This window comes from Monocercomonoides exilis (assembly GCF_001643675.1).
Source record: "Monocercomonoides exilis strain PA203 chromosome Unknown scaffold7-2047599, whole genome shotgun sequence".
Lineage (NCBI taxonomy): Eukaryota > Preaxostyla > Oxymonadida > Polymastigidae > Monocercomonoides > Monocercomonoides exilis.
In genome coordinates, this window is record NW_027150552.1 from 1,213,046 (window position 1) to 1,230,963 (window position 17,918).

Sequence of the window (17,918 nt, forward strand, 5' to 3'; positions counted from 1 at the left end):
AAAATGATCCACCTAACCATATTCAGTAAAGAAACTTGAACCATAATAATTAATCTAACCGTTATGAGCACTCGTTTATCGCAAACTCAGGCTTCTAAAACCGCTCGATCAAGTGGAAAAGGATTTGGTTTGAAATATTTTGATTTTACTTTTTGTATATAAAAAGACTTTTCCAGGACCCCCAACAGCAACAGTTACAAAGCGTTCTTGCCATCTAACTCCTGAACTGACTATGTCAAAGGCTTTGAAATCTACTACAGTTCACACTTCAATGCGAATTCCGAAATGGAAGGAAAAAGTTGAAGTAGGAACGACGTTTGATTTTCTGAATGTATTTTTATGAATATTAAATAATAAATAATTTTTTATTTGTTTTTCAAGTGAATATCGCGCTAAATTTCAGGACACGGTACCTTACATGAAGGTTTATCTCATTCATTGATCTCCAATTCTTTCAATTTCGAATGTTAATTATTTAAGAGGCAATTCCAAGAAGCAAAATTGAGAGGAAGTAAAGGAGGAAAAATGGAACGCACGATGCCAACAAGAAGACAGCATGCTCCTGCACAAAAGGACGCTCCGCTTTATGAAATTAATCCTTTATTTGTATCAGATAAAACTCGTTTCCGGACAACTTATTCAACCTCTTACTTGAAATTACCAACAAATATTGTTGGGATGGAGAATCCCGAAATTTTAAAGGAAACAATAGGTTGGACTCATCATCAAGCACAAAAATAAAGTCACTTCTCTTTGATGGTAATTTTTTAATTTCATTCAGATATTTTCATCTCATGTGTTTTTTGTATTATTTTTCATTTAGTTTTCCAAAAAAAGTCATTAACACATCAACTTATTTTTGGATAGGGGGGAAAAAAGCATTTAATATGATAAGAACTCATGAAAAATGATTTTTGATAATTGTATCAAATACAAACACGAAAAACTAACTATTGAAATGAAAGTGGTTATCAATACAGCCAAAACTATTCAAAGAATTTATAAAAACCCACAGCAAAAATTAATAAATATTAACAACAGTTTATTGATCGAGCATGGAGCTAATCTCTGCCCCACACAATTATTGAGCCGTCCCTTGAAGCAGAAACAAGCTTGTTATCAACTAAAGCAAGAGAAGTAATGCAATCATTGTGGTTGGAGAAGTCATCTTCTTCTTCATCAAATGCAGGATTAAACGCAGAAGAATGTATCGATTGGCTTGAAGGGTCCATTTTTTGGAGAGACGGGTTCACTAATAATGATATGTCGATTGAAAATTACGAATGAGTGAATGAAGCAATGATTACAATTTTTCAATTCATTTCACAAAATAATAAACGAGAAATATAAACAATCTGAATAAAACAGACCTTCAGCAATGTGAGTGAATGGGGACTTTGATTCGTCTACCAGTATGCAATTGGGGACTCTGTGTGTGATACGAGTGCATGTGAACTTCTTTCCTTCTCTGTCCCATGTCCAGTGGCTGTGAAGATAAATAGAAAAAAGAAAGAATAAGAATTATAATGAATGGAAAATATGAAGAAAAAAAATGAAGAAAATAAAATTGAAAATTGTTTCATCATCATTTGAATTTGTATGTTATCATCAATATCATCTATTTTTTTTTTATTTATAATTTCTTCTTTTTCATCTTTCCTTCATTCCTCATACCGTATCACTTTATCTGAGCCCGCAGTGATTAGCGCAGACTCGCCAAGAGGAGCAGCAAGTGCTCTGAAGGAAGGCTCAGGGAACGATTTCACAGGAGACAAAATTGAGTGGATGTCTGAAGAAGGAAGGGCAGGCGAGGCCGAGAGAAGATCAAGAGGAGAGAAGGGAATCTGCGAGGGAGAAGACGCACCTGATAAAGAAAGAAATAAATAAAATAAAATAAAATAAAATAAAATAAAATAAAATAGGATGATAATTGTTAGAAAAAATTAATTTTCACAAAAATTAACACACTTTTTTGAGCATATCCGTTTGCAGACAAAGAGCCTATCAAAGACAAAGAATTTGTTGGATTGAGGCAGATAGCACGAGAACATCCAGTTGCCACCCAAACCAACGGCGACACTTTATTCGGCACAGAAGAAGACGAAAGAAGAGAAGAGGAAGAGGAAGAGGAAGAGGCAGAAGAAGAGGAAGCACCAGGTGAAGCAGAGGAAGACAAAGCGCTGGACGTGAAGGAAGAGGAAAGAGAGAGGTTGTAAGTGAAAGGAGGAGCAGATGAATAGCACGAGGCAATAGAGGAAGAGGCATAAGAAGCAGTTATTCCGCTCTTTGGCAGTGTGGAAGAAAGAGAAGAAACACCAGAAGAAGCAGAAGAGGAAGAAGAGGAAGAAGATGATGATGAATTCAAAGTAGCCAGGTCTGAGAGAGGGAACGAGTTATTAGACATGGTTGTGCAGATGTCGTGAATGATTGAGTGGGATGACGAAGTGGCAGTTGAAATAGGAAGAGCAAAGCGAAGGTCACAGAGAGTGACTGTGCCACAGCTGGTGCCGTAGGTGAGGAAGTATCCACAGGGAGAGGATGAAATGCAGGTGATGTGGCCAAATGACGGTGGGGTGCGATAGGCCCTGTGGAGAGGAGGAAGAAGAAGAAGAAAGAAGAGGAAGAATAAAAGAATATCATAAAAAAATTTTTTGATAAAATGAATATTTCATGATGATTTTAGAGATTAGGGGGGGAAAATAAATATGTATTTATTTAAAAAAACAGTAATTTTCAAATAAAATGATATCTTTTACAAACCAAACAGTCTCCCCTATCCTTGGGTCCATCACGTGGAATATTCCATTTGTGGAGGCATAAGCCAGAAGCGGTGACGAAAAAGAGAGGAAACCGTGTAATGCAGTCACGCCGTAGTGAATGAGGGGAGGAGGAGAGGAATAAGCAGAGTGAGAGGAGCGGAAGATGGAGGAGCGAGAACCCATCGAGTGGACAAGTGTTTTGTTCTGTTGGGTGGAATAAAGAGAGAAAAAAAAGATGAGAAATAGAAATGGAAATGGGGGAAAAGAGGTTGTTTATTTTCAGAAATAAATGAAGAGCGTAATAAGAAGTTTCAACAAATGAGAAACAATTGCATCGTATTGATATAAAACCCACAAAACATAAAATAAGAACATGTTTCAAAATGACATTTACGTTGCTAACATTAAAGAAAAAAGACCATCACAAATAGCATAACAGAATTTTCCTGTTAATCAAACCCTTTCAGAAACAAGTGCATCGTTGGCATTTCCTCCGATGGAACAAGAAAGCACTTCGTGTGCAGCAGAGTAATCAACAAGAGACAGCACACCAGGCTTGTGCGATGATGTTGTGCTGATTGGAAAAGAAAATTGCAAATAAATAAAAAAAAGAGAGAAAGAAAAAGAGAATATGAGAAAGAAAGAAAGAGAGAGAGAGAGAGAAAGAAAGAAAGAAAGAAAGAAAGAAGTGCAAAACAATATTCAATTGATATTTTTGAAAAATAAACTTGTATTCAGAAAGCAACACATTAAATGCAAACCAGCTTCCATATGCAAACAGCGAATCACAGCCAGGAATAAGCGAAGCCGAGTAAAATCTTCTGACTTCTTTCAAACTCTGTGCATCTGGCCCAAACAACGCAATTTTCCTCTTGTCAAGCAATTTTTCCTTCTCTCTCTCCTTCTCCATCTGTCTTCTTGCCCTCCTCTCTTTCTTTCTCCACTCACTTTCTTCTCTGTCGGCGTATTCTTCTGCCACTTTCCTTCCTTTTCTCTCTCCGCCTTCCTTTTCTGCCAAACGAATTGCTTCTTCCATCCCAAATCTCACATTTGACGAAAGCATCTTCCTTGTCCTTCTGTTTGTCTGAATCTCTTCGCTTATCTCTTCCATCCACTTCTTTTCTCTCTCCCTCTCCTCTCCTCTCTTCCTCTCTTCCTCTTCCTCCTCCTCCTCATCATCATAATCATCATTTTCACAACCATTTCTATTCCCTTTTCCCACCCCACCTTTTCTGCCTCCTTTCATTCTGTACACAAACAGCGAATGAAGCTGGTTCTCTCCATCATTCAGCGACCTCACATCGAACAGCCTCACCGTGCCATCCAAAGAGCACGACAGGAGCGGGGCGACAGAAAGAGAGACATATGAACTGAGGGAAAGAGGATGAGAGAAGGAGGTGTTGGAGAGAGTGGAGAGAGATGTGACGGGGGCGTTGTGTTCTATGACAAGACTGTACTGACGTAGAAACAGGGCCCAGTTGGTGTCGGCTGATTAGTTAAAATAAAATAAATAAAGAAGGAGATTTTAATATAAAAAACAAATAAATAAATAAGAAGAAAAAATAATTTGAAAAAAGGAAATTGAATAAAGTTCTCGATTAATTAAAAAAAAAAGAAGAAATTGAAGTCAAATAATGTTCAAAAATACTCTCATAAAAAGAACAATCATCCTCCTCCTTTCGTTCCGTAGCATACCAATTTCGTGTGAAAATGCCATCTGCCATCCAATCGCATCCATCTGCTGTGCTGACGATGCTGCCAATGCACCGCCTGCTCCTCCTCCACTCACTCCTCCATCAGCAGCTGAGCCCCCTTTCTCTCCCATCTCACTCCCTTTGTCTCCTCCTCCTCCTCCTCCATCTCCTCCACTGCCCCCACCTCCTCCTTTCTCTTTCTCTCCTCCGCTTCCACTCCCTCCCCCTCCTCCTCCTCCTCCTCCACTCCCTCCGCTTCCCATTCCTCCCATTCCTCCTCCACTTATTCCTCCTCCACTTCCAAACGCACCATACCCTCCTCCTGCTGTCAATCCAAGCTCTCCAAGCTCGCCAATCCCCATCCCTTTCAGCATAATCTCTTCCTGACTCGCTTCGCTTCCTCTCGCTGCCCAGTCATCGGCCAAATACACTCCTCCTCCACTGCCACTGCTGCCACCTCCTCCGCCAGACAATGCAAAACCAGCTGTTCCCATCATGCTATTCCCAGCAGCTGAAGATGAAAGTGACAATGATGATGACAATAACGATGGTTGCCCTGCCATTGAGCCTGAAGTGGAGTACAAAGAAGACAAAATCTCGCTCCCAGCAAAACCTCCTCCGCTTCCACCTCCTCCTCCTATGCCTCCTCCCATGCCTCCACCACCACCACTTCCTCCTCCTCCCTTCAGCATCCTCTGTGCAGACGTCGTAAATGCCTCAAGCAACTTCTGCTGATGCCTCTTCTTCACATCACGCTGCATCAGCGTCTGCACCCGTCTTCGGTTCTCTTCTTTCCTCCGCTCTTTCTCCTCGCCCATTTGCTTTCGGATCTGCCGGCAGGCTGCACTAAACAGAACATCTCGCACATGGAATAGGAAAGTGATTTCGAGTGGAGTGTAGCCAGAGGAAGTTAAAGTAGAAGAAGAAGAAGAAGAAGATGGATAGTTTTGTGAAGCCATTGTGATAATTGAATATGCATTGGGAGAAGCAGAAGCAGATGAAGAAGAAGATGATGATGATGATGAAGTTATTTGGTAATTCGGAGGAGGAGACAGAGGAGGAGGAGGAGCAGAAGCAGAAGAGCGATGGGGCATTGTGGATGAGAAGGAGCCAGATGTGAGTGAGGCAGCGCCTTCAAACACATTTGCACTGCTATTTGTGCTCGACCTGCGCTGATTGCTGGAAGAAGAAGGAGAAGAGGAAGAAGAAGAAGTTGAGGTTGATATGGAAGGAGAAGGAGAAGGAGAAGATGAGATGGATGATGTGGGTGTGGATGGAGAGGGGACTGTAGCAGAAGATGAAGAAGAGAAAGAGGAAGAGGAAGAGGAAGAGGAAGAAGATGAAGAAGAAGACGGAGAAGAAACAGAAGTTGACATTGATTCTGAGCGTGGGTAAGTAGGTGTCACTGTGATCGATGCAGTGGCAGATGAGAGTGTTGTGAGGGCTGTGGCTGTTGTGGCAGAGGAAGAAGTGGAAGAGGTCCTTCCTCCACTCTGCAATGCTCCTTGTGATGGCTGTTGTTGAGAGGAGGAGGAGGAGGAAGAAGATGATGATGATGATGATGAGGCAGAAGCAGAAGCAAAAGAAGGTGAAGGAGGTAAGCTGCCGCTGTTTCCTGTGCTGCTTCGTGGTTGGTTGCTTCCTGCTGTTAAGGTAGAGAGACTGTGATTGGAGGCAGTGGAGAAGGTTCTGGAGGAAGAGGAAGGAGGAGACGAAGAAGATGAAGAAGAGGAGGAGGAAGGAGAGGAGGAAGGAAGTGATGAGCCAAAGGGATTGCCTGTGGATGAAACAGATAGAGAAGCATTTGGCACATTGTTATTAGATTGAATGGCATAAGAAGAAGAAGAAGAAGAAGCAATAGAAGAAGTCGATGAAGATCTCTTAGGAAAAGCATGGCGAAAAGCAGTGTCAATCAAAAGCCTGCGGATTTCATAGCAATTCAATGAAGGTTGAGAGGAATAGGAACGAGAAGAAGAAGAAGAAGAAGGTGTGGATGATGATGATGATGAATATTTGTACCCTTCTTTTTGCATGTATGAAGGAGAAGATATGAGAGAAGGAGAAGTGGAAGACAAAGGAGAGGAAGAAGAAGCCGATTTCGATGAAATCTTCCTCTCCACCTGCGCTTTTGAACTTCTGCTTTTTGAGCTGTCTGCCCTGATAGTTCTTGTTCTTCTGCTTAAAGTGCGTTCATATGCGTCAATATCTGCCTCTTCCCACTCGTCCTCGTCAAACTCGTCGTCTTCATCCTCTTCCTCCTCCTCATCCTCTTCTTCCTCTTCTTCTTCTCTCTCCAACATCTCCAAAATCTCCAAAGCTCCTTCTCCTCCTCCACCACTTCCTCCTATTCCAATTCCTCCCATCCCATTCACCCCACTTTCCATTCTGTCAGTCACAAACTTCCTGATCACCCCAACATCTGTCTCAATCAAATGCTCCATCGCCTTTCTCGTCACAGGCTCCACAAGAGCCATCCTCACCATCTCTGCATCAGTCAAATCGACTGCAGCGCCAAAGGAAGGAGAGAGAAAAGGAAGAACAAGAGGCTGCAGATAGAGAAGCATGTTGAACACGCCCATCTTCTTCGCTGAGCGAGTCAAGAAAACAGACGTTTCGAAGCGCAAAAAGGCGTTTGGATGGACAAGAAGAAGGAAGAGGAACGATTTGGGCGACCAGTCGTATTGAGGAGAGCTGGGTGGAAAGGGAGAAGAAGATGGGAAAGAGGAAGATGAAGAAGAGGAAGAGGAAGAAGAAGAAGAAGAGGAAGAGGAAGAGGATGAAGTTGATTGTGATGGATCAACAGAAGAAGGTGTAGTAAATGAAGTTGGAACAACAGACGACGCTGCTGCTTCAGAAGGTTCAATTGTGTTTAAAGGAGAAGAAGAGGAAGAAGAAGAAGAAGAAGAAAGTAAGTTTGAAGACAAATTGAACGGTGAAGGCTCGTTTTCGGACGAGGCAAGTAATGTTCCATTGACACTTGAGGGATCTGAAGCAGAGGAAGAAGACGAATTCTGCAAAGACGTTTGTATTTCTTGCCCAGCTCCTCCATTTGTGGTTGATTGGATTGTCTCATTTGCATTATTAGCATTATTATTAGCAGTCACAATGGGATCAGAAGCAATTTGAACAGAACTTTGAGCAATTTCTTGAGAAGTGCCTGGAAACGAAGAGAATTGAAATGCAGGGAAGTTGATCGATTGGTCAGAGTTGTTTTGATTGCTTGTCAAGCAGACAGATTTCATCAGAGCATTCATCTCCTTCATCATCTGCATCTGCATCTCTTCCACATCCATCTTATCATTTGCACCTTCAATGGTGGTTCTTTCATTCTCTTTGCTTTCTTCCTTTTTGGGTGGCTTAACATCGTCATCTTTTTTCTTCAGCACTGCAATCGAATCTTCCTCGTCTTCTTCGTCTTCCACTATTTCCCCCTCATCTTCCTCTGTCCTTCCATACATCATCTCCTCTCTATTTCTTCTCCTCCTCATATTCACCTTCATCATCTCCTGCTTTCCTTCTCCTTCTCCTTCTCCTCTTCTCCTCCTCCCCTTCCTATTCCTCCTGTTCCTCTTGTTCTTCTCTCCCCTGTCGTTCATCACAGACACTGCATCCAACAGCACCTCCACTGGTGAATGCTCCACAAGATCATTCAGACACTTCATCATCATCGTCGCTATCATCTCCTCTTGTGCTGTTGAAGGCCACACACATCTCTTAGCCACTGCTGGCACAATAACACCAGCCATCGCCTCGTTCTCCTTGCACAGCGAGACCAGAGAAGGAGGAAGTGAAGAAAGAAGCATCGGCTCATCAGCCACAGACAACAAGGAGAGAAAGACCGAACAGGCGCTGTAGTCAAACGCCAGCAGTGAGTGGGACATCATCAGCGGGGTCTGAGGAGAAGAGAGGAAAGCTAAACGGGCAAAGCTGTTTGTGTTGAGGACAGTGGCAATCCCCGCGACGATGCAGCGTTTGAGCTCCCACTGGTGGTGCTCGTAGTGCGGGTGATCGTGGAAGAGCAAGGAATATCTCATGGCAGACAGGCAGATGTGCGCAAAATGTGCAGCAGCTGGCACGAAATCGACGGCAGAGTCAGACAAAGAGCCGGGAGAAGTCGAAGGGACGAGGAAGCGGCTGCGGGGGAATGAGCGGATGGAGTCGGTGATGTAAGGGAGCGCAAAGGAAGAGGCAGAGGTAGAGAAGGAGGCAGTGTAGAGAGAGAGGATGGTCTGCCGGTAGAGGCGTTCATCAGTCATTTTCTGGTTGGGGTGGGAGAGAGAGGAAGAAGAGGAAGAGGAGGAAGAGGAAGAGGATGATGATGATGATGCAGAAGAGGAAGAAGAGGGTAACTGTGAATATGGGCTTTGGAAAAGCACAGATGAAATGGAAGAGGGAGAAGAAGAAGGTGAAGAAGAAGATGAAGCAATAGAAGAAGCCAGATCAGATTCGATGACAGATTCATAAGAGAAGAAAGGAGATATTTTGTGAGATGAATGGAGGGTGGAATCAATAGAACGAGGGATTGGTTGCCTTGCTTTCCACATGGATGATGGGAAGGCTGAGAGGAAAGGGGAAGAGAAAAGTGAATTGCGTGGCTTGATGTGTTTGAAGGGGGTTAGAGCTGAAGAAGCAGAAGAGGTAGAGGAAGAAGATGAAGAAGAAGTTGATTGAGGTGCAGATGAAGAAGCAGAAGGAAAAGAAGAAGAAGAAGAAGAAGCAGCCCCTGATCTTCCATTTTGTGCCACATTTTCCTTTTGATCAGTCAAAAACGAGTCATTTTGTGTGGCTGTGATTGACAAGGAGCCAATTCCGATGTCTGAAATCGCATTCAAAATCGTGTGATACAATGGAAGCAAGTTCGGAGAAGGCAGAATGTTTGGAAAGATATCTCTAACAAACAAATCCAGTCTAATTCTCTCTTTCATTTTGGATCTTTCTGCTTTCCTTTTCTCTCTCCTCAGCTTCTTCTCCATCCGCTGCCTCACCTTCTGCCTCATCGCGTCTCTCTCTTTCACTTGCTTCTCCATGATTGATGCATTTGCTCCTTGTAATGCTGAATTCCCTGTCATCTGCATTGACATCTGCGATTGCCCTGGTGATGTCATCATCGTTGTCATTGACATAGACATCATCATCATATCCCCCTCATCCACCATCGCCTCCTCTTCGTCTGCTGCTGCCTCTGCCTCGTCCTCCTCTGCCTCTTCTCTCATTCGGCATCCAATCTGCGAAAGAAGCAAGCAAACAGCATCGAAACAGGCTGAGTGAACTGTTTGCGAGGGGCAGTTGTTTAAGAGGAAGAGAAGAGAAGGAAGCAGATATTGCACAACTGCATCGTCGTCCACATAGAAGGAGAGGTAAGTGAGGCAGTTGATGGTGCGAAGGAGGGTGTCGATGGATGAGGAATAGTGAAGGAGCCCCCGAAGAGAGAGGAGGAGGGCTGTGATTGGAGGGAGGTGCGTGGGAGGAGGCAGACGCCAGTCAAAGTGGAGATTTGGATGAAGTGAGAAGAAGAGGTGGGAAGAAGAAGAGGAAGAAGAAGAATGTGGTGTGTTTGAAGAAGAAAATGATGATGATGATGATGATGATGACATTGAAAGTGACTGAGAAAGAGAAGGAGAAGGAGAAGCAACCGCAGCACATGGGAAAGCCGACACATAAGATTGGTTCTGATTGTCATTCAGCTGCGAACGAGGAGACAGAATGTTCTGTTTCGAGGCAGAGGAAGACAAGTGGATGTGTTGCTGGCCGCAGCTGCACTCAAAAGCAGAGTGGGAGCCGAAGAGAGGGAGAGAAGGGTCATCAATGAGCGGGGCAAAAGGAGTGAGAGAGGAAAGCTCTTCATCTAAGTCATTGTCATTATCGTCATTGTTGTTATTGTTATCATTAACAAGGGAAGATGAAGGGGAAGAAGAAGAAGAAGAGAGGAAAGAAGGCTTAGATATGGCAGAAGATGCAGATGAAGAAGAAGCTGGGTTATTTCCTGTATGGAATGAATAACCAGATTCAGATAAATCTCTTTTCTTTGCATCTCTTCTGTCAAATCCATCTTTCCCCTTCTCTTTCTCTTTCTCCCCTCTTTCTTTCTCCTTCTCTCTATCCACACACATCAATATCCTCTTCTTCTCCATCCAGCTGATGCGAGGCAGCCCCATCGCCTCTCTCTCTTTGGCAGTTCGGCAGCTGTCGCAGTCACACACAGACACACAACCAGAGCCAGAAAGAAGAGAAAGGGCAAAGGAGGGGAGAGAAGAGGAGGAGAAAGAAGAGGAAGAGGAGGAAGAAGAATGTGAAGAAGGAGAAGAGAAGAAAGAAGGAGAAAAAGAAGATGATGACGATGATGATGAAATTGGATATTTCATTTCTTCTTCGTTTTTCGAGTTGATTAACTCGTTTTGATCAAATGTGTCGAATAAGCTGTCATCTTCACTATTTTCTTCTTCAAATTGACTTCTGCTGCCTTTCTCATCAGTTTCTGATTCATCTTCAGCATTCTCTGTGTTTTTTTCTCTTTTATTCACATTGTTATCATCATCATCGTTTTTCTCATTTCTTTCTTCTTCTCCTTCTACTTCTCCTTTCTCTTTCTCTTCGTCTTTCTCTTTTTCACTAGCACTTGTATCTCCATTTATTTCTGTCACTCCTTCTGATTGATTGTTTATTGAAGGACTCGAAATATTCCCTTGTTCTTCTTCTCTTTCTCTTTCTCTTTCTTTCTCCTTCTCCTTCTCCTTCTCTCTCTCTCTCCTCTCCTTTCTCTCTCTCCTCTTCCTCTCTCTTCTTCTCTGAATAATCCTTTTATTCCTCTTCTGCTCCTTTTCTGTCACAACCAACGCTAACACATCATCTTCTGACTCACTTTCACACACAAAAATCGGATGTTGTGGCTCATTCATCCTCTTCATTGGTTTTACTCCTTTATTTTTTCCTTTGACTTTGCCTTTATCTTTTCCTTTTCTCTTTCCTTTCTCTTTCTCTTTTTCTTTTTCTTTAATTGAATCTTTTCTGTAAGTTGTATTTTGATTGTTTCCTTTTTCATTATCAGATCTCATTCCTTTGCTAATTTCTGATTCTTCTTTTGTTTTCTCTCCTTTTTCATTATATTTCTGTTCTTTTCCTTCTTTTCCTTCTTTTTCATCATTTTCTCTTGTTTCGCTTCTTCTAAGCAGATGGCATCGTTTGCATCGATATCGATACACAACTACTTCATCTTCTTTTTCTTTATCTTCTTCTTCTTCTTCTGGTTTTTCTTCTGTTTCTGCTTCTTTTTCCTTTCGTCTTTCTTCATTCCCTTCAACATCAGAATTGCCTTTTTCTTCTTCTCTTCCTTCTTCTTCTTTCTCTCTCTCTTCTGGTTGAAGAGGCATTGGTTTGTCCTCATTATCTTCATCACATCCATTTCTTTGCTCAATTTTGATAGGAGATTGTGAAGAAGACAATGAACGTTCAACTTTTTTCGTCTCTTTTGTTTCAGTTATTTCTTCTTTCTCTTCTCTTCTTTCAATTTCTTTTTCTTTTTCTCTTCCTTCTTCTCTTCCTTCTCCTTCTCCTTCTCCTTCTCCTTCCACTTGTTCCAACTGCATTTTCAACAGCTTCTGCTGTTCTTTTATCTCCATCTTTTTCACCACTCTCAAAAGAAGTGTTAATTCGGCATCTCTTTCATCCATTGCAGAGGAAGAAGGAGAATCGAAGAAGAGAGGAGAGGGTGAAGAAGAGAAGGAGGAAGAAGATGATGATGATGATGAAGATAAAGAAGAAGATGATGATGATGATGAAGTGGAAACAGAAGATGAAAGAGAAGATTGAGATGAGGATGAAGGGAATGAGGTTGAAGATGAAGGAGAAGACGAAGACGAAGAAGAAAGAGGAAATGGTTGAGAAGAGGTGAAAATTGAAGCAGAAGGAGAAAAAGAAGAGGAAGAAGAAGAAGAAGAAGAAGATGGAGATGGAGAAGAAGGAGAAGCAGGTTGAAGGAGCAGAGGAGGAGGAGGTGTAGAAGGCGAAGAAGATGAAGAGAAGCATTCAGAAGTAGGAGATGTTGAGTTATCTGGTGAGAGAGATGGCTGTTCGGGTGAAAGAGAGGAGGAAGAAGAGGAGGAAGAAGAGGAGGAAGAAGAAGAAGGAGAGGAAGGAGAAGAAGAAAGAGAAGGAGAATTTGAAGTAAATGAAGGAGATACAGCAACTGTGGTTAGAAAAGAAGAATGCTCTGAAGATGATGAAGAGGAAGAAGAAGAAGAAGATGTTATTGATGATTCTGTGATAAATGGAGCGTTTTCAGCTGTTTTGTCATCTTTTGCATCTTTCTTCTTTCTTATTCGAATCACTTCAACTTCATAGTCATCATCACAGTTGCCTCCACAATTACAGTACTTTGTTTCTTTTTCTTCTCTTTCTTCTTTTTCTTCCTTTTCACTTTTCTTCCTCTCTTCTCCATTCATTTCTCTACATTCTTCACCTCCATCAACTTTATCTTCCTCTTCCTCTTCCTCCTCTTCTCTTTCTTCAAACGTGCTGTCTGTCAGAAAATCACTTGACTCTGTTGTTTCTCCGCTTTCCTCACTTTCCATCGTCTTCTTCTTCTTGTTCGTCTTCTCATTCATTCCATTCATCACAAACAAAACTCCCTTCTTCTGATCCTTCTGTTCCATCTGTGATTTCTTGCTTCTTTCTGCTTCAGCTGCTTCTTCATCCTCTTCCTCTTCTTCTTCTTCTTCTTCATATTCTGATTCATATTCCTCTTCATCCTCCTCCTCCTCCTCTTCTTCTTCATCTTTCTCGTCTCCTTCATGTTTTGCTTCTCCTTCATTTCCTTTGCTCTTCAAATTCGTTTGTTCTAATATTTCTGGTTGCATCAATCTTTCCTGTTTCCTCCTCTTCTCTTCTTCCTCCTCCTCCTTCTTTATCCTCTCCTTCTCTCTCTCTCTCTCTCTCTCCTTCTCTCTCCTCTCCTTCTCCCTCTCAATCGCCTCCTTCCTCCTCTTCCATTCTTCTTCTCTCTGCTCGTTTATCTTCCTCACATTCGCATTCACATCCAAAAGCATTCCCAAACTCTGATTAGACAGAAGAGTATTCAGCAGATGTTCAGGCCCTTGTCTTCCGCTGTGGGAGATGAGTGAATGGAGTGAGGTGAAGAGAGGCGGGAAGAAGGTGGCGGTGTCGGTGAGGCTGTTAAAAAAATTACAAATAAATAAATAAATAAGAAAAGAAGAAGAAGAAGAAGAAAGATAGATAGATAGATAAATAGATAGATAGATAGATAGAAAAGAATAGAAAAGAAGGAGTTGAGAGGAGAAGATGAATGAGTTGACAATTTAAGAGGGATAAAAGAAATGAGATGAAATGAAATGAAATGAAATGAAATGAAATGAAATGAAATGAAATGAAATGAAATGAAATGAAATGAAATGAAATGAAATGAAATGAAATGAAATGAAATGAAATGAAATGAAATGAAATGAAATGAAATGAAATGAAATGAAATGAAATGAAATGAAGAAATTTAATAAAAATTTTGAAAATAAAGCAAAACAAATATTTTCCAAGTCATAATAATAACAAAAATAACAATAACAAACTATTTTCTGAATATGTCTGTTGTTGATGGCCGTTCATCTGGGTTGATTGAGAGCATCTCTTTGATCATCTCAAAGCCTTCTTCAGAAAGAGAAGGACAATTCTTTAATTGCACAAAGGGATCGTATCGATGCTGAGGGAAGAAAAAAGAAAGAAGAAAGAAAGAAAAGGAAAAAGAATTTTTTTTTTAAAATGAAAAATGGAAAAAGAAAAATATATAAATGAATGGATGGATGAAAGTTCAGAAATACAGAAATGAAATAAATGAAATGAAAAATAAAGAAGAAATACAAGAAGAAAAAAAAACCAATGAAAGTCAAAAAGAAAGAAAGAAAGAAAGAAAACAAAAAGAAAGCATACTTCTTTGTATTTAATCATCGTCTCCAGAGTCAAAAACGGCTTGCTGTCCAAAAAGACCTCAGCGATACAGCAGCCCAAGCTGAATATATCAGCCTTCTGCCATCTGAGTGTGTTCAGCTCACTTTCTGACAGAAGCATGTCAAAAGAAGGAGTTGCTGCACATGAAGAGGAAGAAGAAGAAGAAGGTTGAAGAACTTGAGGTGGAGATGCACTGTCATCAGGAGTATAAGCCGGTGGGGATTTGCTTGTCAGATCTCGATTTGTTTCAGCTGATGACACATTTGAACACGAATAAGCAGAAGAGCTTGCCAAATTTTCCGCTGCCTCCATCTTCCCTCTCTCTTTCGTTTCTGAATTCAGCCCTCCTTCCGTCTCTCCTTCTTCTCCGCTCTGCATCCGCTTTCTCCTTTGCTCAGTGCTCGCTTTCATCATCGATGCTCTTCTCGCTTTTTCTTCTGCTTTTTTCTTCTCTTTCTCCTTGTAAGCCTCTCTTTCAGTTGTTCGAACTGATCCATAGATTGAATATGGCTTTTCGACATCAATTCGTTCCGGTGCTAATGTTATTGACTGATTTTCTTCAATCATTTTATGTGGCTCCCAATGAAGAAGATAGTTCCGAAACATTGTCGAATCACCTCCCTTCATAATAGATAAATAAATATTGAATACAAATTTTATATATTATTATTACATAAAAAATATGCAATAAAATATACATGCATGCACATATTGTTTTAAAGTGAAAAATAAATTCAAATTCAAATTCAAATGTGTATTTTTAAATAAAATAAATTCTTCACAAAATACATGATTGTTTAATTTTTTTATTCATACAATTGGGACTTCATATGGACGAAAATGAAATAAGTCTGCAAGGTATATCCAACCCCATGAAGTTGTTAAAAAATTGGTGAGACGAATGTTTCCATGATACATATTTGTTGTGTGAAGAAGATGAACAGCTTGAAGCATTAAAAATGCGTACCATTGCTTCTCGATGGTTAAAGCTCGTGGATAAGATCTGAACAAATATATGAGATAAATTATAATCAAAATAATAAGATGGATGCTTAAAAGAATTCAAAATAAACCTTAATCTTTGAGGAAGTGATGTTTGGATAAATCTTCTCTCAACAAATAAATACCCTCCTTTTTCGTTAACGCGATGTGGCAGTAAAATGTTTGTAAGGATTGGAGGTAACTTGTTTGTTAGAAGTGATGATTTTTCTTCGTCAGTTGGAGCATCTTGTGGAAATGAATAAATTTTCACAATTGCAGGCCCAAAAACATTGTGCGTCCGAAAAGCAGCTTCCGCCAATCCTCCACCCCCAAGGAAGCGACCTATTTTATCGTGAGGATTTGTAAGCACTTTGTCTTCTCTCGGAAGTTGATGTTGTCTGCAATATTGCTCAAAAACACTGTTCCAATTTTTTTGACTCGATATGCAAATGTAACGCCATTGCTTTTGCGACTGGGCCATTGCTGCTCACGAATTCCTCTTGGAAACCTGTATATCTCTAAAATTTTCTTTTTTTAAACCATCATTTATCTCTTTCAAATTCATATTTTTTTCAAATATGTTATGAAACAACTTTCATTGTGATGACTACTTCAATTCTTTGTTTTAAGAGAGATTTGAAAAATGCCCTTAATTTTGAAAACGTTATTATTCATTTTGTGTTTTTTGATTTTTAAAGTAATTATGTTTAAATATATTAATTAAAAAGAATGTGAAATGTGAAGTTTTCCTTCTGTATTTGCTAATATCTGAAATTTAATTCTTAAAGTTGAAAATGACTTCAAGTTGTAAACAAACTGAAACTTTTAATAATGTCATTCGTGTTTTTGCTATATTTATTACCTCAACTCTTCATATGTCAATGCATTGACGTGGTGTTTATCCCTATAATATCTCCGTTTCATTCTTTTGGAGAGGTTGTTGGAACAAATGGATTTTCTCCATTTGTGCAAAAAGTGCCAGCATCAGATATTTACTGCTTGTTTGCAAATTGTCCGAAATTCAAACTAATCTTTTTTCTATTTTTTGTTTGCATTTATGTTTATAGGTCAATTGGACCAAGATATGGTTGGAGAAGAGGAGGAACGCGTTATTGGACTGACTATGGCTCTTGCATTCCTCCAAGGCCTCCTCCGCATCCACCTTCTTATCAATTTTTCGATGAAAGTGACCACTTTATGCGGTATGGTTTCTTTTTTACTTTCAATTTTCTTCGATTTCGAAATATTATTTAGTTATTCAAACTTTGAAAGAAGGAGTTCTTATCAACAAAGACCGTTTTATAATGGTAATCCTCAAATTCTTAAGCCATCAAAGGATCTATTTCGTTCTTATATTCCTAATAATAGATTTCTTTTCGAATATCGAACAAATTATCAATATTAACAGCAAATTTTTGTTTTTCTTTGGATGTTCGTTTAAAGGAAAATAGCGAATGAAATGATATTTAAAAAAAAAAAGAAAAAGGTGTTAACCGGAAATTTTTTATTTTCATCCAATTTCAATTCGTATGTTTTCAAAATAAAAATTCATCAAAACATAAACATAATCATGTAACTTCAACGTAAATAGAGTTTGTTGTTTGTCATCAAAAACCTATATATGATATTTCGTTTGTTTAGGACATCTGAGAAGTTTCTTGGACAGGTTGTGGTTTTTCTTCTTTTGTTTCTTTTGCTTCTTTTGATTTCTGTTTCAATTCCTGTATCTTTGGATAAATCACTCTCATGTACCAATCATACGCAACTTTATCATATCCAAGGTGAATCAATCCAGGTAAAGTAAGGACACATATCACTAATAAATAAAAAAATAAATATCTCCAGAATGTGTAAAGATAAGTGGCAAACAGAAAACAACTGTAACGAATGCACCACGGAAAATATGGAAAATCAGCGCGCATAACATGATGAAAAGAGAAGTGACCAGTGGAGTGAATACTGGATTTTTTTGTAACTCTTTCATTTGTTCGTGTTCAAAAAACTTGTTGAATTTGTGAGTAAATGCAGTCCATGGAGCAAGCAACCAATCAAAAGCCTCTTCCTCTCTTTTTAATTTTAAAAAAATGCAATAACAATTATAACATATATTTTAAAAATAGCAAACTCTGCGTTTGTTGAATTCAAAAAGTTCAGATGCTTCATCAATCCAAAGAACCAATAAAGTTCTAAAGTTAAAAGTGAAATATATGTGAGCAAAGTCAGTTCTGTGTTTCGAACAAATCTTTAATATCAAAATTTTTGAATTTTAAGACAAAAGAGACAAAATAAATAAATGCAAACGTCAAATCAAAAATGCATATTATCACGATTGTAATATATCCAATAACATTTTGCCATGTTAAGCTACGATGAATAAACTTAACGTATGGACCCCATCCGTTATTTTGAAGAAGTTGTTTCAATCCTGCCATTTTTTGATCTTAAAACCATTAATTGCTTGATATTTTCTTTACCAGAAACAAATTTGAAATAATAAAAATTGGAAAAAGCAAAAGCTAACAAAATATTATTT

At 39.7% G+C, this 17,918-nt stretch overlaps 4 protein-coding genes across 4 annotated transcripts; 2 read left to right on the top strand and 2 right to left on the bottom strand.

Moving 5' to 3' along the window:
• Positions 1-63: 63 nt before the first annotated feature.
• On the top strand, positions 64-882 carry MONOS_32 (uncharacterized protein; the record flags this gene model as incomplete). Its single annotated transcript, XM_067873183.1, has 4 exons — positions 64-127; positions 177-315; positions 382-424; positions 481-882. The coding sequence occupies 4 exons, from the start codon at positions 64-66 to the stop codon at positions 739-741; spliced, it is 507 nt and encodes a 168-aa protein (XP_067733473.1). The 3' UTR covers positions 742-882.
• MONOS_33 (Vacuolar protein sorting 15 A (Vps15A)) lies at positions 838-15,866 on the bottom strand (the record flags this gene model as incomplete). The annotated part of the gene is made up of 12 exons (XM_067873289.1): positions 838-1,252; positions 1,371-1,486; positions 1,675-1,864; positions 1,969-2,585; positions 2,761-2,963; positions 3,219-3,333; positions 3,521-4,247; positions 4,455-13,618; positions 14,029-14,159; positions 14,387-15,025; positions 15,221-15,407; positions 15,478-15,866. 12 exons carry the CDS (start codon positions 15,864-15,866, stop codon positions 1,062-1,064), a joined length of 12,669 nt encoding a protein of 4,222 aa, XP_067733474.1. The 3' UTR covers positions 838-1,061.
• Positions 15,867-16,055: 189 nt separating this feature from the next.
• MONOS_17101 (uncharacterized protein) lies at positions 16,056-16,796 on the top strand. The gene is made up of 3 exons (XM_067869989.1): positions 16,056-16,386; positions 16,453-16,587; positions 16,640-16,796. Exons 1-3 carry the CDS (start codon positions 16,217-16,219, stop codon positions 16,788-16,790), a joined length of 456 nt encoding a protein of 151 aa, XP_067733475.1. The 5' UTR covers positions 16,056-16,216; the 3' UTR covers positions 16,791-16,796.
• Positions 16,787-17,828, bottom strand: MONOS_17102 (uncharacterized protein). The gene is made up of 4 exons (XM_067869990.1): positions 17,687-17,828; positions 17,511-17,627; positions 17,255-17,451; positions 16,787-17,201 (listed from the first exon to the last, which is right to left on the bottom strand). The coding sequence occupies exons 1-4, from the start codon at positions 17,815-17,817 to the stop codon at positions 17,023-17,025; spliced, it is 624 nt and encodes a 207-aa protein (XP_067733476.1). The 5' UTR covers positions 17,818-17,828; the 3' UTR covers positions 16,787-17,022.
• Between the last annotated feature and the right edge of the window lie 90 nt (positions 17,829-17,918).

Bases quoted from the DNA above. Each gene is read 5' to 3' on its own strand.
- MONOS_17101 (XM_067869989.1), top strand. From the start codon at position 16,217: ATGTCATTCGTGTTTTTGCTATATTTATTACCTCAACTCTTCATATGT. The intron at 16,387-16,452 runs GTTTGCAAATTG...TTATGTTTATAG, and splicing joins GCATCAGATATTTACTGCTT to GTCAATTGGACCAAGATATG. The intron at 16,588-16,639 runs GTATGGTTTCTT...AATATTATTTAG, and splicing joins GAAAGTGACCACTTTATGCG to TTATTCAAACTTTGAAAGAA.
- MONOS_17102 (XM_067869990.1), bottom strand. From the start codon at position 17,817: ATGGCAGGATTGAAACAACTTCTTCAAAATAACGGATGGGGTCCATAC. The intron at 17,628-17,686 runs GTTTGCATTTAT...TTGATATTAAAG, and splicing joins ATATGCATTTTTGATTTGAC to ATTTGTTCGAAACACAGAAC. The intron at 17,452-17,510 runs GTTTGCTATTTT...AAAATTAAAAAG, and splicing joins TTGAATTCAACAAACGCAGA to AGAGGAAGAGGCTTTTGATT.